Source organism: Crocuta crocuta, unplaced genomic scaffold (assembly GCF_008692635.1).
Source record: "Crocuta crocuta isolate KB4526 unplaced genomic scaffold, BGI_CrCroc_1.0 scaffold431, whole genome shotgun sequence".
Taxonomy (NCBI): domain Eukaryota; kingdom Metazoa; phylum Chordata; class Mammalia; order Carnivora; family Hyaenidae; genus Crocuta; species Crocuta crocuta.
In genome coordinates this window covers 2,782,746-2,810,744 of record NW_027528859.1, presented here as the reverse complement: position 1 = coordinate 2,810,744, position 27,999 = coordinate 2,782,746, and the positions used below count along the sequence as shown (strand labels likewise).

The 27,999-nt window shown below is 46.1% G+C and overlaps 1 protein-coding gene across 4 annotated transcripts in view; it reads left to right on the top strand.

Annotated features, from left to right (window-relative positions):
- Window positions 1-27,999, top strand: part of CCDC180 (coiled-coil domain containing 180) — a 58,061-nt gene that overhangs the window by 19,243 nt on the left and 10,819 nt on the right. Inside the window, exons 14-33 of one of the 4 annotated variants that reach the window (XM_077756139.1) lie at window positions 815-937; window positions 2,080-2,253; window positions 3,115-3,230; window positions 4,189-4,315; window positions 5,553-5,592; window positions 5,721-6,169; window positions 7,358-7,590; window positions 9,234-9,409; window positions 10,791-10,971; window positions 11,905-12,051; window positions 12,704-12,848; window positions 13,266-13,382; window positions 14,714-14,734; window positions 16,125-16,223; window positions 18,226-18,345; window positions 19,953-20,125; window positions 20,410-20,465; window positions 20,584-20,662; window positions 22,260-22,337; window positions 27,736-27,802. In XM_077756139.1, the coding sequence (XP_077612265.1) occupies window positions 815-937; window positions 2,080-2,253; window positions 3,115-3,230; window positions 4,189-4,315; window positions 5,553-5,592; window positions 5,721-6,169; window positions 7,358-7,590; window positions 9,234-9,409; window positions 10,791-10,971; window positions 11,905-12,051; window positions 12,704-12,848; window positions 13,266-13,382; window positions 14,714-14,734; window positions 16,125-16,223; window positions 18,226-18,345; window positions 19,953-20,125; window positions 20,410-20,465; window positions 20,584-20,662; window positions 22,260-22,337; window positions 27,736-27,802 (2,721 nt within the window). Of the gene's footprint in view, window positions 1-814; window positions 938-2,079; window positions 2,254-3,114; window positions 3,231-4,188; window positions 4,316-5,552; window positions 5,593-5,720; window positions 6,170-7,357; window positions 7,591-9,233; window positions 9,410-10,790; window positions 10,972-11,904; window positions 12,052-12,703; window positions 12,849-13,265; window positions 13,383-14,713; window positions 14,735-16,124; window positions 16,224-18,225; window positions 18,346-19,952; window positions 20,126-20,409; window positions 20,466-20,583; window positions 20,663-22,259; window positions 22,338-27,735; window positions 27,803-27,999 lie in introns of those variants that run through there. The other 3 variants (XM_077756141.1, XM_077756142.1, XM_077756143.1) reach the window with 3 other exon arrangements.

Here is a 27,999-nt window from a genome sequence, read left to right as displayed (position 1 = left end):
AAGTAAAGCCTGGAGTGAGAGATAAGGGAGGAAAACCTTTGCCCTAGGAGAGCCTTCCCAGGACCATGACCTCGACAGCCTCCTCCCATCCTCCTGCTGCCTGGGACCTCCCCAGGAGCCCAGTGGCCCATGGTCCTGGATGCTGATCCTTGTGCCCATTCTCCCTTCCTTTTTCGGGCACAGCAAGGGATATGTTGAAGTCAGCACACACCCCAGGAGCATATTAGCCTTGACAGAGGGAGAGTGCTTGGTTATTCCTATTCAGCAGCATCGGAAGTATACAACTATGGACAAGTCTTCATTTGGGGGAGATTGGTTTATATTAGATTTTGTGCAAAAAACAACGCTTTCTTAATATGAAGAGGCTGCTTTCTAGTTGGCATAATTCAGCTTTAGGAAATAGGAGCCCTGCCTGATGTGCAGCAATGCTAAGGCCGAAGGGTCGCTGATTACCCCTGTAGGGTCTGCGGTAGGGCCAGGATCTGATCTCAGATCCTGAACTCAGTTCTGAGATCAGATCCTGGCCCTGCCATTTGCCAAAGGTGTGGCCTCCAGCAAGTTCCTTCACTTCTCTGAGCCTCCGTTTCCTCATCGGTAAAATGGGGCTAATCGAAATGCCTTCAGGGACTCAGTGAGACAACAGGGACAGCACACAGCACCTGGGCTCCGAGGGCAAACCATAAAGATGGACCATCTCCCCCGCTGTGAAGGCTTTCCCTGAGGCTGAGTGAGAGGCAGACCTCAGGAAGCAAGGCCAGGCTCCGAGGTCAAGCCTCCACCAGTCCTAAGCCACCTTGGTCTTTTTCCCCTCCAGAAGCAGCTGCTGGACTGGAAAGCCTTCACTGAGGAGGAGGCAGAGAGCCTGGTGAGCCCGTACTTCTTCCAGATGGTGGGAGTGCTCCAGAGCAAGGTGGAGGAGGAGCTGGAGTTCTTGGACGTGCGTAGCTGGGGACCCGCACCGCTGGGGAGCAGGGAGGGGCGGTCACCTGGAGTGCCAGGCTGTGAGAAGACCAGGAGTCTGGGGGCCTCCAACTTTGCTGCCACTAGTGAGTCCATCCCCCTTGTCTTGGCCACCCCCTCTGGTGCTCCAGGCTCACCCTCGACCCCCCAGCTGCCCGCTGAGCCCGCCGGCTCAGGTAGTGAGTGCTCCTTGGGACCCTTGCTGAGTCTGCGCGCAGAAGGGGCCACAAGCAGTAATAAGCCCCCGCCCCCCAACGGGCTCAGAGTCTGGAACTGGGGGCGGGGGGGAGGGGGCAAACCTTTTCTGTAAGGGCCACATAGCAAATATTTCAGTTCTCTCTGAGCCAGTCAGGGCTCTGTAACAAATTCTTACTCTGCTGCTGTCACGCAAAAGCAGCGGTGGACAGTGCGGAAACGATTGGGTGTGGCTATGCTTCAGTGAAGTTTTATGTACTTGTGGACATTGAAATTTGAATTTCATATAATCTTCACATCATTAAATATCTTCTTCTGATTTTCTTTCCTTTTTTCCCACAAAAAAAAAAAAAAAAAAAATATGCAAAATCTATACATAGCTCTCAGGGCCAAACAAAATTAGGCAGAGGGCCAAATTTAGTTCACTGGCTAAGTTTGCTGACCCCTGACCCCGATGAGAGCATAAAATACATTTATAAAATGGGGAGAGGTAAGGATTTAACAGCAGAGTGTGGTGGTTGGCTCAAATGCTGAGAGTCGAGGAACTCCAAAGAAGGAAAGATGCCCACACTGAGATGGGTGTGGCCCACCCGAGGGCCCTGGCTGGTGTCTATGATTGCTCCTTTCTTCTAGGTCCAAAATTCCCCCTTGTTCCCATGAGGGACTTCATTGGGCATGGGACAGGTCTAGAGACGGGACTTCGAGGTCAGCCAGACTGAGGCCTTGGCTTTGGGCAGACCAGAAGCTGTCCCAGAGGAGGGAGGGCCTTGAGCCAATGTGTGATCTGGGAAGATGACCTTGAAGGATGGTGCCCAGGCAGTAACGGCCAGCCCTTGGGGATGTGGGACCTCCACTGGCAGGTGAGGGGCGGGGGGATGCCCTTCTCCTCACCCTGGGCCCCTTCTCTGGGTTCTGCCCCTGCAGAAATCCTTTGAGAGCCTGGCCAAGCAGACAGAACATCAGAGCTCAGATCTCTTCAGCTACTTCCAAGAGGCCGTGCAGCTGTGGGAGGCACATCAGAGCATGCTGTCAGAGCAGGAGCTGGAGCTCGAGAAAAGGACGGAGCAGCAGCGGAGGAAACACAGCCTAGAGGAACAGGTGTGGCTCCTAGCGCCCAGAGGAGTCCCTGCAGGGGATGAGGAAAGGGCCACACCTAGGATGTCAGCGCCAAGAGGGCTCTGCTTGGTGGCCTGTAACCTCAGCCAGCATTCAGATGCAAAACCAGAAAAGAAAAGAAAAAACAAAACAAAACAAAATCCCACCATGTTTACTTCACATCTGTCAATAAAAATTAACCCCAAACTTATCTTAGACTCCAATGTAAAAGCCTCAAGCTAGAAAACTTGCACAGGTGGAGAAACCGAGACTCACCTTGGTCATGGGCCTGGATGGTCATAGAAGAAATCTACCTGAGTTGGGTCTGGGCTAGTGATAGGTCCCTGGATCCAAATGTGTTTGTAAGAGAGAATGCATAAGAGACAGACAGACTGGGGATGTGGAGCATCTACTTCTGGCACTCACCCTGTGTCCCCAGAAGATGATCTGAGCCCCCACCCCACCTGCCTTCACACGGTCTAGGGAGTGGAGGGGCACACCCAGCATCTGATTTCAGACACAGTTGGTGAGTGACAAGGAGAGCAAGGAGCAGGCACCATGGGAAGGTGTGGTGGGGGCCTTTTGGGCCGGGTGGATGTAAGGGACCGGTCCCTGAGGAGTCCCATCTGAGCTGGGTCTCCAGGGATGTAGACAGAGAAGAATTACAGGCACAGAGAAGAGCCTGGAGCATTGAGGGTAAATGTGGCACATTTGGTGCCCCTCTTTGTAGGACAAAGTCCTGCCTTTGCCCTGGGGTGCCTGCACCTCAGTTCCAGTGGCAGGGTCTCTGCATGTCACTCACATGCACTCTGCGAGCTTTGGTAACTCACATCTACCTCTTCCTGTTTCGGGGGTGGCTTCCAGGCCCAGGAGGCCCATCTTGATAAGCTCTTGGACCAACTGAGGCAGCAAAGCCGTGAGGAAACACTGAAGTTTCACCTGGAAAAGGCCAAAGATTTTCTGAAGAATATGAAACACAGGTAGGCAGACCAGACCCCAAAAGACAGAAGGGGATGGCCTGAAATTCATAATCTAGGTCAGAAGCTGCCTGCTTAGGGGCTCGGGGTGTGCTCAGCAAGCTCAAGATTAACATGTTGCCTCTAGCTTTGATCTCCTAGCAGTCCTTAGCAGGTCTGCTCTCAGCCAACACAGAAGCTTCCACAGAGAACTTTGATCTGAAAAGTTTATGGAGGGCAATTTCAAGGCCGTGTAGTTTTTTTTAATTTTTTTAATTTTTTATTTTTTAAGGTTTATTTATTTTTGAGAGGGAGACCGAGACAGAGCATGAGTAGGGCAGGGGCAGAGAGAAAGGGAGACACAGAATCCAAAGCAGGCTCCAGGCTCTGAGCTGTCAGCACAGAGCCTGATGCAGGGCTCAAACTCACAAACGGGAGATCATGACCTGAGCCAAAGTCTGGCGCTTAACCGACTGAGCCACCCAGGCACCCCAAGGCCATGTAGTTTAAAGGTCAAGGGATAGGCCCTCCCACTACCTTTTCAAACTTTAAAATCTATGTGTTCTTTGTTAAAAAAAAAAGTTAACCAATACAAACATGAAGAACATTTCCCCTCATTTCTGCCCACCTCTTCTTTCGTGGACACGTACATTTATGTACGTGGATATATACACACATACATAGTGTTTTCAAAATAAAGATTTTATCATCCAATGCAAATAGATCTATAACTGCCCATATATTTCTATTTTCTAATGAATACAGAATTCATCAATATGGATGCTTCATAATGGTTTAACCATCTCCCAATTGATTAGTTTTTTAAGATTGGTTCCAGTTTCTCAATATTATAAACAGTTCTCTGTGAACTATCTTAAATCTTTGTGGCTTTGTTCAACTATTTCTGTAAGGACCCTTCACAGAAATGAAATTGTGCTGTCAAATGATCTTAGTACTTAGTTCTCACCTTCCTCCCTCCCAGGTACCAGTGTTTCCACAGGATCCTGACAAAGGAAATGATGGAGTACCCAGTGCTCATACTGAGAGAACTCAACTCCTACAGCTCCACCCTTAGCCGACATTTCTATGTTCGTGAGATCTTTGAACAGGTATGGACAGGGCTGCAAAACCCAGCCAGTCACCAAGAAGCAAAAGGGAAAGGATATCTTCTAGCTTCCCTAACGCCTGCCCTGTTAGAATCTGTCAGGACATCAAGGAGTAAGAAGCTGGAGGCATTTCTTAAAGAGACCATCTCTTGCTTAGATTAAAAGAGGTTGAAGGGCTCAGAATTCAGGCATCCCCTCTCTGGATGTGCTTGTATGTCAGTTGCAGTCAAACACAGAAGTTCAGGGCATCCAGGGTAGGTATTTCCTGATGGACAGGTAACGCCTCACCAATTCTGATTCTGCTTCAGTTGCCTTTAGCACAGGGTCTTGCACATGATTCAGACACAATGAATGCTCCCTGGGTAAACGCATGAATACCTGGAATGTCCTGGTCTGACACTCCTAGAACTTGTCTGTTTCCCACACGCCCAGCCAAAGTCCTGTGTGGCCAGACCTGAAAATACTTGTGGTTGACACTGAAACTAGCTGAGCCTTTCTCATATACACAGGGTCCCCAGCTCCTCAGAGAATCCTTCCTCTCTGGATGGATCTCTATTCTACTTGTTAGTAAATGTTTCATATGGTACCTAGGTTGAGGTGGACTTCAAGCTATACAAGGGTAGGCTTAACCATCTGCACTTTGAGATCGGTCTGGTGCCTGGATTAAAGTTAAGGTGCCTTGATGATCTCCGTGTCACAAGGGAGGACACTGAGTCCCATGGGGCTTAAGGAGCTTGGCCAAGGTCACTCAGCTTGAAAGGAGCTGGGATTCAAATCCAGACTGCAGACTCTACAGCCCATACTGTGTCATGGTATCCATGTTATCCATGACACAGTATATTCATGACTTCATCCAGAATTTGTAGGCTTAATGAAGGTTCCAGGTCATGTAAATCATGTTCGTTCTATATGTTCACATTCAGATTCCTGCCCCCTTGTTTGCGTCTCTCAATATACTTTCTTGCTCTTTGCCCCAGATCACTACAAAAATGTCAGAATGAGAGTTTATTTATTAACACCTATTATGTGATAAAAAGATTGGCTAGCCTGCTTGGGATTAAGGAAAACTGATTCCCTGGTTTGAAGACACTCTGATTATTCCACTGAAATCAGTTGTCAAGGCCTGTAGCAAATGAAGCGGAAGGATGGGTTATTTTACTTAGAAGAGATGCCCTTAGAAAAGTGGCATTCTAGGAAAGGCAGTGCTGCTCACTCAGTGTCCCATGTTTTTTCTTTGTAGACCTTGGATGGGGAAGTCATTTTCAAATTCAGGGAACCAGGTAACCCTATTATAATTCAAATCTGATCCTCTCTGACTCTACCATGTACATTTGTTGGCCAGGTAGGCCCAATCCGGGCGACCATGGTAACCTTTTTTTCCTTGCTCTTCGGGGTTGGTGACCAACAGAAGCACAGGAAAAGCACTTCCATGAGAGTATGAGAAAATGGAGGGGCATACAGAGAGCTCGAGTGGAAATGAGCAAAAGCGAGGATGAAGAAAGCAGAGAAATAAGTTCCTCCGGGCTAGCAGAAGAGATGGAAGAAGAAGATCAAGACGTTGCGTATTCCTTAATTGAGGAAATGGCAGCGAGCCAGCAGGAACGATCTGCGCCAAGTGACGAGATGGATGAGTCCAGTGAGGAGTCTATTCAAGAAGAAATGCAAGTTAAAAGAGACAGCTCCTTAAAACCATCCCAGAACCAGGAGAATGTAACGGTTCAAGAAGAGGAGACTGAGGAGGAGGCGAAGAGGAAGAAGGAGGAGGAGGAGGAGGAGGAATATGAAGAGGAAGAAAAGCAGGAGGAGGAGGAGGAGGAGGAGGAAAAGGAAGAACATGAGAGTTTATTTATGGGTGAGGTAAGCCAGCAATGGATTCATCGTTGGGTATGAAGAAATGTGCTAGGCTCCCTCTCCGAATCCCTATCTGTCAACAGAGACCCAATTCTCACCTCATAACAATGCTTTTAAAAATTTACCTTCTTCTCCTAACATCTTATCCTGCAACTTAACTCACCCGTGAACTGTATGGGTTTCCTTGTCCGTCTTCGGTCATCTCTTTCCCAACGCCTCTTTATAGTATAGACCAACCTAGCCTCTCCGTTCCTCCTCTCTTCCCGTTCTCTTGTGTAGCACAAAAGATCCGCATCCAAGTTGGAAGGTAGGGCCCTCCTTGGAGTGCAGGGAAGAGACCCTCATATTAAAGAATCTTGTCCTCAAAACACATTCCAGCTCACAGAATAGTAACTTGAATGCCATAATCACAAAAGATTCTTTTCCTATATTGCTGTCGAGAATTGGCACGAGACTTGTTTTTGAGTAGGGATCCCCAATTCAAATGCCCACAGGCATGTAATAGAGAAGAGGTCTGGAGACCCAAGTGGAAAGTAGTGACAAGTGTAGAGGACTATTGTCTTAGCCCCTTGGGGCTTCTATAACAGAATACCATAGACTGGGCAGCTTATAAACAACAGAAATTTATTTCTCACCGTTCTAGAGGCTAGGAAGTCCAAGATCAAGGTTCTGGCAGATTTAGTGTGTGGTGAAGGCCCACTTCCTGCTTCATAGGCAGACAGCTATCTTCTCACTATATTCCTGTGGTGGAAGGAGCAAGGGAGCATTCCAGGGTCTTATAAAAAAGGGCACTAATCCCTTCATGAGGGCGCTGCCCTCCTGACCCAATCACCTCCTAAAAGCCCCTACCTCCAAATACCAACACACTGGGGATATGAATTTTGGAGAGCATCCACCATTCAGTCTCTGGAAACTGTATAGCCATACTCAGCTCCACACAACAATGCATGTGGGAATGGAGAGATGTAGAATTGCCAGATTTTCTGATTTTTAAGAGAAATGCAGACTATTTGTAGAATTTCCCAATTTTAAAAGCACTATACGGGCAAAAAATAATTATAGGCGGATTCCACCCACAGGTCTATAACCTTGAAATCAAAGATATATCCTGGGTTGGATATCAAGGGTATATCCTGGATTGGATCCCCAGGTCTGTTTCATGATGTCAAGCCTAAGTTCTTATTTTCCGCATAGGCCGAAGCCCAGAAAGAGTGTCTGGGGGAGATCTCTTGTGAAGACATGGAGTCCTTCACAACCTCTGGAGGATACACTTATTTTGTCTTTCTACCCCTGGAACAAGAAGAAGAAGAGAGTTTCAAGGGGCCCAATTCCAACTTTTCTACCATTCTCATCAATGATACTTCCAGTGCCAACTTCCTAGAACAAGTGACAATTCCAACTGGACTAATTTTAGGAATTAAGAAGCAGTGAGTAGAAACCCCATTTATTCTCATTCTCTTGTCCTAAGTTTTATTAACAAGGTGAAGCATTATAACAAAAGGTTGGACTAGTTTCAGCTGGAAAAAGAAAACGTGTAGGTAACTGAGGGTCAGTTTGTTCTATATATTTAAGAGTTTCCTATAGTTTGCCTCCCTCCCTGTTTTTATCTTATTTTTCCTTCCCTTCCCCTATGTTCCCTGTTGTGTTTCTTAAATTCCACATATGAGCGACCTCATATGTATTTTTGAATGTGGGTTTAGCTCCTTTTTATTCCTATATAGTATTCCATTATAAAAATACACAACCCATTTTATTTGTCCATTCTACGACTGATGCACATTTGGGTTGTTCTTCACTGGGGAAGGGAATGTTGCTACTCTAAACAGTCTTGTACAAGTCTTTTGGCAAACACATGTCTACATTTCTGCTAGATATATAACTGAGATTGGAATTGTTGAGAGATAGAGTAAGACAACCAAAAAGATACTACCACCGAGTTTTCTAGAGCGATTTTGTTCTAACAGTTTACAACAGTGTGTGAGAGTTCCAGTTGGCCCACATCCTCACCAGCGCTCGATATTGTCAGCAGTTTTAATTTTAGCCCGTCTGGCATTTGTGGAGTGGTATTGACCATTTGGTTATCATTCTTGAAACGCCTAGTCAAATCTGTTGCCCATTTTTTTCTGGTGGGTTGTCAATCTTTTTTCCTATTAATTTATGTAAGTATCACATATCCTAGAAATGAGGCTTTTGTGAGGTAAATACCTGGAAAATGTTTATCCCTGTCTGTGCTTGCCTTCTTTTACCCTCTTGAGGTGTCTTTTGATAGAGAGAAATTCTTATCTGTAGTAAAGTCCTTTTCATCAACTAGTGTGCTTTCTCTCTTATCTAAGAAATTTTTGCCTGCCCCAAGGTCATGAAAATATCCTCCTATGGTATTTACTACAAATGTTATTATTTTAAATTTCCACAGTTAGATGTAAAATCCACCTGGAATTAATTTTTATTTATATGTGAGATAGGAATTAGATTCATTGCTGTCAAATGACGTCATGTTCCTAATACCTAAGGGAGCTCCCATATAAAGAGATTGATAAGAAAAAGAGCATCTTCACAATAGAGAAATGGGCAAAATATATCGATGCATAGTATGCAGAAAAAGGAATTATATAGTCTTAAACACAGGGCAGTGTGCCCAGTTTTGGTCATAACATGATGAAATTGTCAAGTTTGGCAATACGCTCCAAGGCTAGGGAGAAATAGGGACAGGCTGCCTTGCCATGAACGCAGTTAAGCCTTATCTTCAAGAACCACACATGTATTTTAGCCTTTGAGTCAACAATTCCAGTTCAGGGAATTTATCCTACAGAAATGCTTCTATGCTTGACTTATGTACAGGGTTTTTCATTGTAGCCTTTTTTGAAGAACAAATGGTTGGAAGCCATCCAGTGTCTTCCAGCAGGCATCTGGTTAGATTCAATGATGGTCCATCCAGACCAAGGAATATAATGTAGTTAGGAAATAAAATAAGGAAGAAGTGAAAGAGGGAATCACTTTATATAGCGTTATGGAAGCTCTCTCCATGGCCTTTGCCGCTGGTAGAGCTGACCCTCACTGGTCTCTCCCTCAGACTTCGAGCTGGCTTTTTCGAGCACCTAGAGAAGTGGTTTGACCAATGTGTCCTCAAAACCCAGGTCACTGTGGCCACCAAGATTAATGAGCTGGACTCAGAACTAGAGATGCACCTGCACCTACACAAGCCAAGAGCCGAGCGCATTGAAAAGGATATCCACAATGTCAGAGCAGGTACAGATCCAGCTTGGGGAAGGCCACCCTGCCTCAAACAGCTGTGTCTGTGCCACCACAGTTCCACGTTCATTAGGTGCCCCTGTGTCAGGGTCCCACCTCCCCAGGTTGGGAGAGAAGGTACCCGCATTTGAGATTTTTAAAAAAATCTTTTTTAAACAAGACTTTTAGATGCTAAAATGAAGAGTGTTGTTCTGCTTTAGCAGCATGGCTCTCAGAGGTGCTCACACACCTGTCAGGTTACCTGCATAAGCATACAGATGCTTCCTGTAGCTCAGGAATCAGCTATCAGGCTCAACGTCTCTAGCTATGTGACTCTGGACAGCTTACCTGACCTCTCTGATCCTTCCCTTGCTTGCAGAAGGGGATATTGTTGGTAGTAATCAACTCCCCCCTGAAATGGTACAGTGAGCAATCATGAGCTGTGGTAGCCATTAATGTCAGCTTATAGTTTATAACTTAAAAAGAGGTGCCATTTCTCTCTTAGGCAGAAGGCCCTCTTAGTGGGTGGCACACTTTTAGTTGGATCCTCAATGACCCTGTTTGGTTTCCGCTTGGGTCACAATTCAGACTTCTTTGTAGACCCTTCCAGCTCCCAGAGAGACCCCCACATGGTCCCACACAAACTCCTCCTGCCTGGAGCAGTGACAAAGTTGTGGAATCAGACATCCCAGCCTAGAATCCCAGTGCTTGTGGCCTTCGGACACCTGCTTGGCTTTGGAACCTTATTGTCTTCATTTGGAAAATATGTGCATTAAATCTAAATACACATTTAGATGCTCTATTTCCTGCCCTTCCCTGGCTCCCTGGCCCAATGCACAACTGGGAGATCAAGGTCAGAGAAATAATGCCCCAGAGTCACTGCACTCATTCTTGGCAGAGCTGGGAGGACACCACTTTGAGCACTGCAGGCAGGAGGGAGGGAGGGAGGGTGGACTGACCTGGGGCTATCTGCCAGCTCTAAAGGCCTGTGATGGAGCCCTTGAAGCCACATTCTCGTTCTGTTTACTCCACCATAGAAGTCTGTTGGAATTCAGGCTCCCGGAAAGAGTCATCACGGATTTAAAGCAATAAATTCCGACTGCCCAGTGTTGTGCTGGTTGTTTTCTCCAGATCCTCTCACCACAATTCCTGCCCTTCCCACGTCCACCCATCCCACCTGCTCCCAGGTATCTCCACCAGCAAGGACGTCCCTGCACACAGCCTGGACAGCCCCCTCTCTAGTTAAACACCCTAGGGCAGTGTCAGATTGGCCTCTCTGAGATCTGCACCCGTTCCCAAGCCAACCCCTGGCAAGGACAGCTGTCACTGTCCAGGACAGGAATGTCCTGAGGTGACTTGGCATCCCAGAGAGCCTCAGCTCCCCTTCATTCTTTTCCAGCTGAGCTCTTGCTTCATCAAGAGCGGCTGGACAGCCACTGTGCTGGGTTGACCGAGACGCTGAGGAAGGAGAGGCTGATGTTCTACCAGTTCCAAGAAGAGCAAAACATAAAGAGCAAAAACTTCCGCCGCAAGATTTATGACATGGAGCACACCTTCTTGAATGCCACGAAGAGCCAGAGGTAGCGTCCTGGGAGTCTCCACCCTTGCCCCATGGCCCTAGAATCCCAGCCAGGAGGCTGCTCTCAAAGGAGTGGTCCCTCTTTGATGGATTAAAGAGTCCATTTTCCAGGCCCCACAGCAACCTTTTCTTTTCAGCTCTCCTCTTCACACAACTGAGTCTGTGTGAACTGTCTGGCTGGGGGCTGGAGGCTCGGGGGCTGGGTGAGCAGCTAGGGAGAGAAAAGGACATACATGTTCAGGATGCAGGGATGCTACTAACCTGCCCTGAATGTCCATGCTGGGAAAGACCACTTCCTGCAGGAGGGAAATCAGGGCGAGCTTCCTGCAGGAGGCCTCCTGGTCTGGGATGGAGGAAGGTGAAGAGGAGACAGAATTTTCCCTTCAGGAAGGAGCACTGGCCCAGCTCGAGGTGGGGATATGCTCGCGTCAGAGCAAGGGGTTCCAAGGAAGCCTTCAAGGATTTGAGATGAAGGCTCTTGCGTGGTTAGGGAGGCCTCAGGTTACAGATGAGGAGCCCTCACAGGTGTCTGTGTAGGGTCAGGAACACAAGAGTCGCTGGTTAGGGTGGACTTAAAGGCAACGAGGGAACTTGCAGGGTGCTCCTTCGGAAGAACACCAGGCGCAGGAGTGAGAGAAAGTTTGCGCTGCAGGGAGCAGGAAGATCCAGTGGGACCCGGGGCTTCCTTTAGTAATTTGGTGGCAAGGGCCAGAGAGAGGAGACAGATGTCGTCTGATCCAGCACACTGAGAGTTCCACACTGTGCCCTACACACACTGGCATTCTGAGCTTCCTTCTAAAGCTTCTTTTTCTATCCAGAGGAACATGGCAGTGGTCCTGGCGGTCCCACAATGGGCACCACAATAGAGCTCAGGCAGCACCCCCAGGCTGCCCTCCATGCCCAGGTCACCATCCTGCCCTCCTGTGCCCTCCAGGCTGGTTACTCTCAGCAGCACACTGCACCGGGAGCTGCTCAGCTACGTCGATGTCATGCAGGTGTCCCTGCGCAGCTTCCGCCAGTACTTGGAGGAGAGCCTGGGCAAGCTTCACGACACCAACATCGAGTTCATCAAGCACTGCAGGTGGGAGCCAGCACTGGGGCCTCTGTGCACACCGGGCTTTCTCTGTTGAGAAGTGGTCTTGTTTTCCCCTTAATGTTTTATTGTGACAAAATATATAGGACATGAAACTGTCCATTTTAACCATTTTCGGGTGTACAGTTCAATGGCATTAAGTACATTCATGTGGTTGTGCAACCATCACCACGATCCATCTCCAAAATCTTTCATCTTCATAAACTGAAACTCTGAACACATTAAACAGTAACTGCCATTCTCCTCCCCCTGATGCCCAACAGCCACAATTCCATTTTCTGTCTCCATGAATTTCACTACTGTAGGTGCCTCATGTAAGTGAAATCATACAATATTTGTCCTTTTGTGTGTCTGGTCTATTTCACTTAACATAATATCTTCAACACTCATCCATGTGATGTGTCAGAATTTCATTCCTTCTGAACACTATTCCATCGTGTGTACATACCACATGTTATTTCTCTGTTCACCCCTTGGAAGACATTTGGGTTATTTCACTGCTTCTGTCTTTGAACCATCTGCATTCATTTTTCTATGATCTTATACTTTTAATCTAAAGCCTTGTCAACCACAGTATTTGGGATGGGTGGGAAGTTTCAGGGCTGATCAGTGGCTTTTCTTTCTCCCAAACTATTTTCAGATTGTTTTCTGATGGAGGCAACTTTTCTTCTGAAGAAATTGACTCACTGTGTCATCGACTGGAGAAGGAAGCTTCTCGGATAGAGTTTGTTGAAAGTTTAATTATGATCAACATGGAGAAGATGGAGAGTGACTACCTGGACCAGGTGGGGGAGCCCTGCACCTGACCTACAGCCAGGCTTCCTGAGCACCCTTGCTCACTGCCTGACAGGCCCTGCCAAGCTGTCTTTCCAAAACATTGAGCCTGTCCCCCTCTGCTTCTGAAGTCCATGAGTTCCAAAATAAACCTCCCGCCTTTACTCTTTTTTTTTTAAAGGATTAGTTTTTTTTTTTTTTTTAAGTTTATTTATTTTTGAGAGAGACAGAGCACAAGCGGGGGAGGGGCAGAGAGAGATGGAGACACAGAATCCAAAGCAGGCTCCAGGCTCTGAGCTGTCAGCAGAGAGCCCGACACAGGGCTCAAACTCACCAACTGTGAGATCATGACCTGAGCCAAAATTGGATACTCAACCAACTAAGCCACCCAGGCGCCCCCCTCCTTTACTTTTTATATTTCTTTACAGGCCAATGATGTCATCAATAAGTTTGAAAGCAAATTTCATAACCTGTCTGTGGACCTTATTTTCATAGAGAAAATCCAGCGATTGCTGACAAATCTGCAAGTGAACATCAAGTGCGAGGTAGGACAGATTCACTTTACACACACACACACACTCTCTCTCCCTCTCTCACACACAGCCCTGCACTGTCCCAAGTGCAGGAGATACCACTGTGGGCTCTGCCCCATGAGACTTAAAACCCAGCCAGGAAGACAGGGATTAAATCAATTATAATAGCCTCTAGGATTCACTGAGTTGTTATGCATGCATACTGATAACTGACTTATTTTGATTAGCCATGTTAGTTCTCACAAGAACTATAGGAGGCAAGTACTGTTTTATTCCTATTTAAGAGAGAAACTGAGGCAGAGAATAATTAAATGACTTACATAAGAATACAGAGCTCTTAAATGGTGGAGTCAAAATGTGAACCCAGGGACACCTGGGTGGCTTAGTCGGTTAAGCGTCCGACTTTTGCTTAGGTCATGATCTCGCGGTTCGTGGGTTCGAGCCCCGTGTCGGGCTCTGTGCTGACTGCCAGCTCAGAGCCTGGAGCCTGTTTCAGAGTCTCTGACTCCCTCTCTCTCTGACCCTCCCCTGCTCATGCTGTCTCTCTCTCTCTCTCTCCTAGAAATAAATAAAAAACATTAAAAAAAATTTTTTTTAAATGTGAACCCAGGTCAGGAGCATCTGGGTGGCTCAGTTGTTTAAGCTTCCCACTTTGGCTCAGGTCATGACCTCATGGTTCTTGGGTTTGAGCCCTACATCAGGCTTTGTGCTAACAGCCAGAGCCTGGAGCTGCTTTGGATTCTGTGTCTCTCTCTTTATCTGCCCCTCCCCTGCTTATGCTCTGTCTCTCAAAAATAAATAAACAGTAAAAAAAATTTTTTTAATTTCAAAATGTGAACTCAGGTGAATGATCTCAAACAACCTAACTGTATACCTCAAGGAACTAGAAGAAAAAAAAAACCCCAAAGTTAGCAGAATGAAGGAAATAACAAAGATCAGATCAGAAATCAATGCAATAGAAACCAGAAAAACAATGGAAAGGATTGATGAAGCTAGAGCTGGCTTTTCAAAGATAAACAAAATGGACAAACCTTCAGCTAGACTAAGAAAAAAGAGATAGGACTCAAATAAAATCAGAAATTAAAGACATTGCAACTAATACCACAGAAATACCAGAATCATGAGACTACTATTATTACCAAGTATATGCCAACAAATTAGAAAACCTAGAAGAAATGGATAAGTTTCTAGAAACGTACCTACCAAGATTCAGTCATGAACCAATAGGAAATCTGAATAGACCAATTGGTCAGTTGCTTTTTCTGTACCTATTGTACTGATCAAATGATTTTTATCTTTTATTCTGTTAATGTGGTATCACATTGATTGATTTGCATATGTAGAACCATCCTTGCATCCCAGAGGTAAGTGCCACTTGACCATCATATACAATCCTTTTAATGTGCTATTGAGTTTCATGTGCATGTTGAATTTTTTGTTGAGGATTTTTGCATATATATTCATAAGGGATATTGATCTGTAGTTTCCTTGTAGTATTTTTTTTTTTTTTAGAGAGAGAGGGTGCAAGTGAGCAAGGGTGGAGAGAGAGAGAGACAGAGAGATTGAGAGAGAGAAATAGGGCTTGTCCAAAAAAATGTAGCTGTGTTCGCCTCAAACGGGGCTCATTCTCACCAGAAGTGAGGCTTATGCTCACCTGAAGCAGGGCTCATGCTCACGCATTATGGGGCTCGAGCTCATGAGCTGTGAGATCATGATCTGAGCCGAAGTCAGATGCTTAACCAACTGAGCTACCCAGGTGCCATTTTTGTAGTGTTCTTATCTGGCTTTGGTGGCAGGGTAGTCTTGGCTTTGTAATATGAGTTTGGGAGTATTCCCTCCTACTTTATTTTTTGGAAGAGCTTGAGAAGGACTGGTGTGATGTTTTCTTTAAATGTTTGGTAGAATTCACCCATGAAACCATCAGGTCTTGAGCTTTTCTTTGTTGGGAGGGTTTTGATTACTAATTCAATCTCCTGTTATTTTGCAATATACACATGCACCAAATTAACACGTTGTATACTTTAAACTTGCATAATGTTATATGTCAATTATGTCTCAATAAAGCCACGAGAGACTTTGACTTATTTTTAAGCTTTTCTCTGTACATGGAAAGATTTTATATATACTATACATGTTATATAATATATAAAACATATATATGTATATATACATAAAACAAAACTGGCCTCTTGCTATTTATACAATTCTGTAAGCTATATAACTTTTAAAGATGATCTGAAAACACTATATTGTTCTGGCTTCCCTCCCTTGAATGTGTTGTCATTTTTACTTAGCCATTCCTTTTTGGAGAAATATTTGGTGGATTTCACGTATTATGCCAATGGTATGATAAATACTTTTGCACGGGGAACTCTGATTATGTCTGTAGGGTATCTCCCAGAGCTAGAATTACTGGGGCAGAGCATGAATGTTTTAAGGCTCTACATGTTTTCCAAGTGGCTTTATATGGACAGCACTCACCAGTAGGTTATGAGTGTGTTCTTCCTAACGCCCTCAACCACTATTGTGGGTTGTCAATTTTATTTTTGACAGTAAAAAAAACAAAACAAAACAAAAACTTTTACATTTACATTGATCTAGTTTCTGATAACAGTATGCATTCCACCACCCCCCTGCCCCCGATTTCATTTTTCCAATATTTAATTCGTCTCTTAGGTAATAAGTTTTGCTGAACATTTTGCTGATCAAAATAAATATTCTAGAAACAAACCTTGGAAGTTCTGATTTTTCTAGGTCGCAAAATCCAATCTGCAAACAGATGGATTGAATTCTTCTCTGGAACAGCTTCAAAGGAAAATAGAAATGTGTCGAAACTCTCAGGGAGATAAAAAAGTAAGTATTCAGTATTTGCTAAGCTATGAATAGTAAAGATGCCATTACACAAGTATCAAACTGAAAGTAAACTTACATCTGTCATCAAGATTTCTCCAGCTGCAGAGGGCCTCTAAGCCTTCCAATTTAACCCCTGTTTGATTCAATGGAATTAAGGAAGAGAAGAGAAAATAGCCACCTCCTCCAGCCCCCAGTCCTTTCCCGGCAGGCATGTAGAGTCCAGCGAGTGTGGGGCTTCAGTGTGACCTCATTCCCCCTCTGATGTCACCAGGCTTCCCTCCCTGTAATTGGAACTCACCCCTGGATGAAAAACAGAAGCAGGATTCCACCTTCTGAACAACCACTTTTTGCCTGTTTTTTCACTCACTTGTTTTGATCATTGCACATGAACTGGTGACTACCATTTCCTACTATTACTACTGGTTAAAAAGTCCAAATTAGAGCAGTGTGGGTCGGCACAGCAGGTCTCTGGGTGTTTACGCTGTTCACTTGCTTGTTATTCTGCCACCAGCACACATCTCTGTCCCCTGTTCCACATCCGTCCTGGCCTCCCCAAGCAATCTTTTCCCAACGGCTCAAGTAGGCACCGGAGAAGCGGATGTCTCAGCTGGAGGTTTCTTGAGTGGGATGTTCCTTCCTCACCAAACTTTGTCTTTTCTCTTCCATTTCAGTGACTGAGTTGAGGTCTTAGTTTTGTTTCTCTTTATTGCTTTTTCTTGCATAGTAACACTTAAGAAAAGTTCAAACTTCTACAAAGCACTGAGTGAATACACATCCCTCATATTATCCTCATTTTTTTGCAGAGCCCCTGTGACCTCTGTGTTTTCACGTGGTTATTTATTCATGACCCCTGGGGAATAGGGGGAAACCAGGTCAATCTGCCATGACTCCTTTGTCAGTCCCTGGAGGGACAGCTCTACCTCTCCAGAGCAGAAACATTTGTTCCCCCGCATTTCCTCACCTCTCCAGCCCCCTCACTGCCCTCTTCTTGTGTTGGAAGAAGAACACAAGAAGGCCAGGGTGTTGGACAGTGTGCCTGGGGCTTTCACAGCCTTCTGGCCAGGTCGGGGGGACATGGACTTAGGTGGGCAGGCAACCCTGTGTTGCTGGAGGAGGCTGGTTGTACACTTTTGCAAAGCAGTGATCAGGAGATGGGAACGATGCCGCAGCTGCATGGTGAAGACGGTGGGGACCAGGGACAGGTGTGGCCAGGGTCACATGCTCAGTGCCACATACATGCGAGGAGGGCCTTCTGGTTGCTGTGTGCAGAAAGGCAGGGAGGGAGAGAGGAGTGAGGCAGGGTGTCGTAACTGAAGCAGAGAGAATAGTGGCCTGGACAAGGTATCACCAGGGACACCTTCCAATTCCAGAGCTGAGTGGTGGAGGAATGGTTGTGACTCAGAATGCACTAGAAATGAAGGAAGTAAAAGAGGCCAAGTCCCCTCCTGGCCTGGTTCATCTGTATAGGTCAGTTGAGTGGTGCGGGGGACAAGTGTGAGGACTGCCAAGTGATGTGTGGGTGCACGGCAAAGGTGAGCATCCTTACACGTTCTTTCCCGCACACCTGTGGGACTGCCGCTTCGGGGGTGTGTATCTGACCTTGTCGTGGAAATGGTTAGATGACTTTCCAGAAAGGCTGTGGTCATTTCACTCATACACAGTGTGGCCATTTTGGGCCATACATTTCCTTCTAAGAGCGTCAAAGCTGGAAGAGATCCCAGGGAACATTCCGGGTCCCACTGCACAGATGGGGAGACCAAAAATTGAGCTAATTTAAATCATTTGCCCAGAACGAACCCATAAAACCAGGACTAGAACTCTGGCCCATTTAGTGAAGGATTTGCTGCCCCGCTGCAGCTGCCCCAGAGAGCCAGCTAGCATCACCCTCTCTCCTGGGGCCCTCCCTGCAGGTGAGGGGCCTTCCTTGAACCAAGAAGCCTGTGCTTCAGATGGAGGGCGGCGGCCCTCCTGCAGCTTGCTTCCTACAGCTTTCTTCTTCTAGGTGGTGACAGCGGATGACCTCCTTGGCTTGGTCCGGACTTGGAAAGAAAAACTGGGCCAGAGGATTCAGTACCTCAATTGCAGGCTGGACACAGTATCCATGACTCAAGTGGTCTTTACAGTAAGGAACGCACACTAAAAGAAGGGATTGGGCAGTGGAGGAGGGTGGCTGAACTGTTGTGTCTAGGCTCTCAGGAGGCCTGCAGAGCTCAGCAGAGCCTAAGGAAAGAGAGCTCCCAGGCTCCTGCTGGACACCAAGTCTACCACGTTCCCTTGGAAAGACCATACACCATATGCTGTGAAGCCAGATCTGGATTCAAATCCCAGAGTGTCCCCTTCCCTGCAACCTCAGGAGATTCCTCAGCTCCTGGCACCATCTCCTCACCTCCACCAAGACCTACCAGTTACCAGCTCTCAGGCTACCCTCGCCTTTCAGCCTTCTCCTTCCCACCCACACCCATAAGCAACCACTGGCTTCTCCCCACCCCACCTCCACCACCTCTTCTTGCCCACGTGGCTGCTCTTTTTCTCTCACTTCCCCTCCTGATCCACTCCCTGAACTGTTGGAGATCAGTCTGACTGTGCCACTCTCCCGATCACTCAGGGTGAAATCCACATCCTTCAACCGAGCCTTCACAGCAGCCTCTGTGGTCTGCCCTCCATGGTCTCTTCATTTCTCACCCCCCACTCCCACCCCAAAGACATCACTTCCCACTGGGCCTTCTCTCACAGACCACAGTGACGTCTCCATTTTTAGGGGCTGTCTGTCCAGACTGTGTGCCCCAGGAGGGCAGAGCTTCTGTCACCCTCACCCCGCACTCAGCCTCTCACACCAGGTTTTAAACACCAGGGGCACTCAACCAACTTCCAAGGGTGTGTGGCATAGAATCAATAGGGACCTAAGTGGACATCCCTCAAGTTTTGCTTGGCCACCTTCTCGCTGCCACGTTTTGAACCAGCCCTTCCTTCTCTGGGGAGGCTCTTCCCACCATGCCACCAATACTAACCCTCCATCGTACCACCAGCACTGTGCCCTTTAGGACAGAACTCAGGAGTCCAGCTAGGGTCCTTCCCACCCACACCCACGAGCAACCACTGGCTTCTTCTGAGACGAGACTCAAATAAAATAGGGAACAGCCTAACTAAGCCCTCATTTCGGGCCACTACTCCTACCCTTTCTCTAAGATCTGACTTGTAGGGGGTGTTGGCCACTCACTTGTCCACACATTTATTCATTCACTCATCCATTTCAAGAACACTGACTGGACACATCTTTGGGCTGGCCTTGTAAATCCATGACCCTCAGCCTCATGGAAGACTCTGGAACTTTTCCTTCATAGCACTGGTCCCAATTTTGATCAGACATTTATTTGTAGAAATGCATGTTAAATGTTTGTCTCTGTGACTAGACTGTAAACCCCGTAAAAACAAAGGTCACCAATTACCTCTCTACCCTGTATCCCGGTCAGAGCCTTGCAGAAAGCAGGTACTCAGGAAATATTTTTCAAAGCCAACATGCACATATAAATGAATGAATGAGTGAATGACTCTAAAGGAGATATGACCATTACCATTTTTTAGAAGGAAAATAGAGACTCGAAGAGTCAGGCAGCTAGCCTCCAGGCACAGCCCCTGGGCAGGGTGGTATTGGAACATGAACCCGACCTGCCTTCATCCCCGCCATGTGGACTGGGCCCACACACTCTGGCCCTTCTCTTGGGGCTGCAGGACGACCTCATGACTGATCTGGAAGTGGAGAGTGACATCCTGGTGTCTTCAGAAGCCCTTGAAGAGGAAGCCAAGGTAGATTTGGTCACCCCTGAGTCCTTCGCCCAGCCGAGCCGCATGGGGAAGTCCATGATTGAAGACCCAGCTGTGGAAGTGGTCAAGAAGATCCTGCAGTGAGTGGCCATGGGGTGTACAATGGGGCCCTGCCACAACAACTTTTGGCCCTGAGCCTTCAAGGACCATCTGTAGGGTCCTACCTCCAAGGTTCCCACCTGTGACAGCCTGTGACTTTGTATAAGGGCTTTTTCCCTAGAGCCTCAGTTTCCTCCTCTAAAATGGGCCCCATAATAGGACAGGTTTACATGGTATTGTGCACTAACTGGGATGGTACTCAATGCCTGCCCTGAGATGTCCTCATGGTCATGGGAAAAGCTCACATCCTTTCTTTTGGTTTCAGACTTCCTGACTCGAAATGCTCAACCCAGCAGTGCGACAAAGAGCGGTCCCAGATAGGTAGAGGCAAACAGGCCTGTGGGTCTCGGGGCATTGGCAATGGGGAAGCCAGTGTTGCCACCTGGTCCATCCTCACCTCGGGTCCTCTGTTCTTGTCCCGTGTCCTCATCACCCAAAGGCTTGAAGCGACACCGGAGCCGGGGAGAACACATCATGAGAAAGGCCCTGTCCAGTGCCAGTGCCACTTCAATAGGGAGGTAGGGATGCTGGGCTGCCGAGGGGCTCCCCTTCCCAGGTGCCTTCCCTGTCCCCCTAGATGTAGGCCAGAGACCACCCTGTCCATTTACCCATCTGTCCTCAGAATGTACCACCTGTACTCACAGCTCTGAGACTCCAAGGGACCCAGTGAGAGGTTGGCTCTGGAGCTGGTGTTAGTCAGGTCTGTGCTCATTCCTGCTGAGTGATGCGGCTCATAAAGGCCTCCTACCTTGAGAACCCATCTGGGTATTCAGTGTGACAACTGGTAGATCCCAGCCCTCTTCCCACACCCAGTTATCCTGGTCAAAAAGAGGGACATTAGAGATGGCTTTCCTCGCAGGAGAAATCCTGGGCCTCTGCATCCTGATCAGGCACTCTGCCCATTATGCCCCCATAGGGGTCATTAGACTCATGGCTCCGTAAATGTGAGCCCTGCTGACCCCTGAGACTGATTCAACAGAAGGCAAGTAACAGAGCCAGTGACCGAACTGACTTCTGGGTTCTCTGTGAGCCCTCATTTATATGGTTTGATTCCTGGTTTTGAGGACGTAGCAATGAGATAATTCTTGCTTTGCATACTTCAAAGGTCCATGAACATCAATGCCATCTGCAGTGTGGAAATAAACCTAAGACCAACCAAACTAGAAAACCAAAGGCTATCTATTCAGAGCTTGGTACAGCAAGGGAGTCAGCCATCATTGCATATGTTTTAGCAGAGACTCAAAGGCAGGCCAGGGAGTGAAAAGGCTGTATAGCAGAGAAAGGGAAGGCTCTAAGTGTGCCTTTATTGGACGTTGTTGATGTGGGGAAGCTGGAGTCAGGCCAATTAGCCTCGGGGCATTCTATGTGATTATTTAGGGCTGCATATTTGACTTTCCCTAGTTGGTTCTAAGTTGAAAGCAGGGACAAAATTAGGGAAGCTGTCAGTCAGTAATCAAGTCCTGACCACGTGGAGATGATTGTTACAGGGGTTATTGTATAGCATTCCGGATTGCCACTAGAGATGACAATATGGCTTCCTCCAAGTCTGACTTCTATCAGACTGACTTCCTGAGTTGTTTATTACAGACAAGAAGTTGGTTTCCTGGGCATGTTGCAGGTTCTGGGTCAGAGTTCTGTATTTATGTGCAGTCTGGCTATTGTCCATTTGTATATTCAGTCCCTCAGTGGTTACAAAATGAAGTCCATGTTGCGGGGGCTGTCTGATGTTGCATACGACATACTTACACTAAAAATTATTTGCTCCTTATATATGGAATTCAACTTTTATTGGGCATATTGTATTCTTATTTGAAAATCACCCAACAGGTTTTTCTTTGGGTCCTCCCCACAGGGAGGCAAGGATACAAATTTCTAGCCCCTCACCCCCTCCCGGGCGTCTTGGGTCAGTTTTGGCGATATGGACTTCGCTCCCATGCTACGGTTGTCTCCACAGCTGTTGAGGAGTAGGGAAGTATCTTGAAGGATTCAGGCCCAGACATGGGGGTCACGGTGTCCCCCAGGCAGGCCCAGAGCCTCCAGCAACCTAGGTGGGGCTCCCACAGACCTGCCTGTCTACCCCAGCCTCCAGACCACTGACCCGCCTTTGTCCCACAGCATCGCACGGTACTCCAAGCCCAACCGAATAGACAGAAGGTACCAGGTGCTCGGGGAGAAGCCACCACCTTTGGCTGAGTAAGTGGCACCTTTTCCTTCAAGTCCATTCTAGCTCATTGTCTGGGTGAGCAGGTGGCTAAACCTGACACAGCTGAGGGGAAAATAAGCAGAGCAGGAGAGATTGGCAAGGGGACAGTTAAGGGTCAAGGCCAGTTTGTTTCATCCCATTTCACCTAAATTTGTTGAGAGACATTTTCACCAAAACTTCACATTTTCTAAGCTAAGGTTTTTGGGGTAGCGGGCAGCACACCCCTTTCAAGTCTGGGATTTGTTTATGGGGTTTTTTTTCCTTCAATTTTTTAATGCCTCACCTCCCCCATTCCTCTTTTCCTTAATTTTAATTTCATTGATTAAAATAAACTCCGTTCCACTTCATATGGCTGCATTTCAAACAAATAACAGCTTCAGAAAATTGAAAACACTAAAAGTCAAGGTCTGCAGCAGACACCCTCTCCCCCTTAATCAGGGAACTCACCATCAGCCTTTTTTGCCCCACTGATCTGATCTCTGAGGTTTGTGAAGTTTGCAGACAAGGGTGGTTTTGGGGGCACCTGGGTGGCTCATTTGGTTAAGCGTCCAACTTCAGCTCATGTCATGCTCTCATGGCTCGTGGGTTCAAGCCCCATGTCAGGTTTTGAACTGACAGTGGAGAACCTGCTTCAGATGCTCTGTCTCCCTCTCTCTCTGTCATTCCCCCAGCTCTTTCTCTCAAAAATAAATAAACATTAAAAAAGAGTGGCCTCAGGACCTAGAAGTTGCGTCCAAGTCAGCAGCTAGATGCTCCCTTGTCCCATTCACAAAAAAGCAATCCTCATCATTAAAATCTTGACTCTCTCTCAATTTTATAGAGTTCTGCCATTTTATCACATGTGTATATTCATGTAACCATCACCACAATCAAGAAACAGAACTGTTCCATCGCCACCAACTGTACATCACTCCTGCCGCCATTTTATAGCCACGCCCTCCCTCTCCATCCCTAACCCTGAGCAACCACTGATCCCTTTTCCATCCCTATCATTTTATCTTATTAAGAAGGTCATATAAATAGTCTTATATAGTGTATGACACTTGCAGAGTGGCTTTTCATACTCAACATAATTCCCTTGAGATCCACCCCAGTGGTCACAGACATCAATAGTTCATCCCTTTTATTGCTAAATAGTTAGCCATAGCAAGAATGCACCACAGTATTTTAGTGGTGAAAAAAAAAGATCACAGGCTAAATAGAAAAAAAAAAGAAAAAAGAAATTGAGCACTTATGAAATCTCTGAAAGGGAGAGACTTTCTTAGCATAGCGCAGTGGTGAATTGCTCAGAAAATGGAATCAGATTGATGTTTTTACCCCCACATTGGGACTCTGGCTAACTGGCTTCTCCCCAAGCCTTCACCTTCCCTGTGCACAGAAGGTCGAAGAGAATCCTCCTCTTGGATTTGTAAAGAGGAGGCAGCAAGTCTTCTGTGGGCCTCCCTTGTGTAATACAGGATCATCACTCCAAGAAGCACTGGATGAAATCACAGGGAAAAAGATGGAAAATTTTGGCAAACAAATTTTTAAACTCTGTTGAGGTAAAATGTAATTAAAAGCTAGATAACAACCATCCAAGACACAATAGTGGTAAATAAAGCCGAAAAGGGAAAAATTGGCTCCTCTCCTCATCCCCTTCCCCCAGAAAATTGCTAAGGAAATTTCCAACACACAATATGGTAAGGGCAGAATTGGAAGAGACCACATATGAGGAGGAAGTAAAGTTAGGAGCAAACATGTGGAGAAAACACTAATTCTCACTAGAATGCAAACAAATGAAAGGGGAACAAATCCATTCCATATTTTGCCCAAGATTAACCAATATGTAAATAGATTTTAGAGGAAGTTCCCAGTTTATCAAGGGAGGGTGCAGATGGTCCCTCCCAGGCACTGCCAGTGGGAGGTGTTAAGGAAAAAATTATTCTGATACTTGTTAAAACAGTAAGGAATGCTTTATATGGGACCATTGCAATAGGTGTCAAGACAGTTGCAACAGGAAAGAGGGATGGGGCTCAACTCTGAATACAGTGAGGACAAAGTGAAGAGCAAGGAGCTCAGTACATTGAAAACTTGAGGGCAGTGGGATTCTTGCTTACTTATCAGGATTCTTGCTTCAGGTAGGCCATGGCTATCGGAAATCAAAGGTGCTCGGATATTGGATGGGGGGCTAGTATCTGAACTGACTTAACAGTATTTTTTAGATTATTTATTTATTTTAATGTTTATTTATTTATTTTGAGAGAAAGAGAATCTCAGGTAGGCTCCATGCTGTCAGTGCAGAGCCCAATGCCAGGGCTCAATCTCATGAACAGTGAGATCATGACCTGAGCCAAAGTCGATAGTCTGATGTTTAACCGACTTAGCCACCCAGGCACCCCTGACTTAATAACATTCTTGCTAACATTGGACCCAGCAAGCCAAAGGTGGTGCCCAAGGATGAGGCCTAATCAAATAGTAGACAAAGGAAATAAAAGAAAAATTAATTATTGGGACCTTATCAAGATAAAAAGCTTCTGGGAGGACCCGGGTGGCTCAGTTGGTTAAGTGTCCAACTTCAGCTCAGGTCATGACCTCATAGTTCGTGAGTTCAAGCCCCATGTCAGGCTCTGTGCTGACTGCTCAGAGCCTGGAGCCTGCTTTGGATTTTGTGTGTGTGTCTCTCTCTGCCCCTCCCCTACTTTCTCTCTCTCTCTCTCTCAAAAACAAACATTAAAAAAAAAGGATAAAAGCTTCTGCACAGCAAAGGAAGCAATCAACAAAACTAAAAGGCAACCGATGGAGTGGGAGAAGGTGTTTGCAAATGACATATCGGATAAAGGGTTAGTATCAAGAATCTATAAAGAACTTATCAAACTCAACACCCAATAAAACAAACAATCCACTGAAGAAATGGGCAGAAGACATGAATAGACACTTCCAAAGAAGGCAACCAGATGGCTAACAGTCACATGAAAAGATGCTCAGCATCACTCATCATCAGAGAAATACATATCAAAACCACAATGAGATACCATTCACACCTGTTGGAATGACTAAAATTAACAACTCAGGAAACAACAGATATTGGCAAGGATGCAGAGAAGGGGGAACACTTTTGTACTGTTAATGGGAATGCAAACTGGTACAACCACTCTGGAGAACAATATGGAGATTCCTCAAAAAGTTAAAAATGGAACTATCCTATGACTCAGAAATTGCACTACTAGGCATTTATCCAAAGGATACAAAATGCTGCTTTTGGGGGTGCATGGGTGCAGTTGGTTAGGCGTCTGTCTCTCGATCTCAGCTCAGGCCATGATCTCATGGTTTGTGAGTTTGAGCCCTGCATCAGGCTCTGCGCTGACGGCACAGAGCCTGCTTGGAATTCTCTCTCATTTCTGCACCTACCCCATTTGTGCTCTCTCAAAAATAAATAAACTTTTAAAAAATGCTGATTTGAAAGGGCACATGCACCCCACTATTTATAGCAGCGCTGTCAACAATAGCCAGATTATGAAAAGAGCCAAAATGTGCATCGACTGATGAATGCATAAAGAAGAGGTGGTACACTCCATGGAGTATTATTTGGCAATCAAAAAGAATGAAATTTTGCCATTTGTAACAACATGGATGGAACTAGAATGTATTATGTTAAGCAAAATAAGTCAGTCAAAATATATGATTTCACTTATATGTGGAATTTAAGAAACACAACAGATGGACATAGGGGAAGGGAGGGAAAAATAAGATAAAGACAGGGAGGCAAACCATAAGTGACTCTTAAAATACAGGTGGTGGGGGATGGGCTAAGTGGGGGATGGGTATTAGGGAGGGCATTTGTTGGGATGAGCACTAGGTGTTCTATGTAAGTGATGAATCACTGGGTTATCTCCTGAAACCAATCCTACACTGTATGTTAACTAATTTGAATTTAAATAAATAAATTTAAAAAGAGAAAGATTTTTAAAAAATGAGAAAACCTGACATTCCAAAAATAGAGGATTACAAACCATGGTGCTTACATACTCAATGGTTTTACACAGCCATTTAAAAAGATATCTTAATGTGGGGGAACACTTAACAAGTGAACAGAATGTAGAATACACATGAACCTAATTCCAAACTGACTTTAAAAGCAGCCGGAAGGTAATACAATAAAATGTTGGCATTCATTTTCTCCTTTGCTTTTCAGTATATTTCTAATTTTCTTTAATTATGATGAGTGAATTTAATTTTTTTAATGTTTTATTTGTTTCTGAGAGAGAGAGAGAGAGCGTGAACAGGGGAGGGTCAGAGAGAGAGGGAGACACAGAATCTGAAACAGGCTCCAGGCTCTGAGCTAGCTGTCAGCACAGAGCCCGATGCCTCGAACCCACGAACCGTGAGATCATGACCTTAGCCAAAGTCGGACGCATAACCAACTGAGCCACCCAGGCGCCCCATGATGAGTAAATTTTAAAACAAAACCGTGAGTGACCTATATACATATGTTTTAGAAATTGGCCAGCAATGTGTGGTGTACAACAGTGACTGCATCACTTAACAAAAATTGTGAAAAATTAAGTGTCCTGCATCTTATTAAGGTTCTAGGTTACATTGAGTTCTAATACATCTATCCCTTCCCTTACTTCACTCTTACTATTGAGAAAATTGACTTCACTGGCCAGGAATATCCACTGGATCTGTGCAAATTTGTTTAACACAGCCCTGGTGTGCACAGAGTCAGCCTAAAGGCCAGAGGTACCAGAAGGAGGCTGTTTGGTCCTACAGGAAGTCCTGCTTATTTGATTAATATTTACGAGAAACTGTTCTTTCTTCATTCAACCAATACTGAGGCATTAATAAGTGCAGACCCTATGGTGGGACTGGGGGTTCCGTGGTGAGCAAAATAGATGCATGCAGTCTGTCTAGGTGCACTTCACCATCTTCTGGGAGAGAGAGGGTTTAATCAGCTGGTCACAAAAATCAGTCCCAAACCCCTCTGTGGGGAGTGCTGTAGGGCTGAGGACCACTCTGAGAGCATTGCACCAGGATGGTCTGGAATTGCCACCAAGCTGGGATCTGAGGAAGAGCAGGAGCAAATGTGACCAAGAGGAAAGTTAACCGTGTTCTCTGGGGAGAAATCCATGTGTGTAAAGGTCCCAGGGTGGGAGCAAGTAGCTACAATGAATGAGGAAGGGGCCACACCCAGCTTGTCACAAACAAGAGCCATTAAACTAGACAAATAGAAATATTAAGTGAGAACACAAGCTTGCAGCTGGGTGTCACAGGCACTGACCAATTCTGGCTGGGCTGCTGGGCACTCCGGAGCCTTTTGGTTTTGACTCTCCGGAGTCCATTTGGTTTTGGCCACACCATTTGGTGTGATCAGACAAGGCCCCTCAGGGATCTATCTTTTGTGTCTTGCAGGGATTTTAAAGGCATCATCCTGACCCTCCTCTGGGAGAGCAACGAGCATCTGCTGAATGTCGTGGAGGTGAGGGCTGCTGCCCACAGGCCTCTGTGTGCCCCTGGACTGGCTTCTGGCCACATGTTTCCAGCTGCTTCTGCCTCTTGTATTTTGCTGATAATGGCTTTGTGGGTAAAACTGAGGAAAGGGGATTCCAGCTCCCACAACCACAGCTACCAAACTTCTGTCACCTCATGCAGTGTTTTCTTCATCCTAAAAGTTAA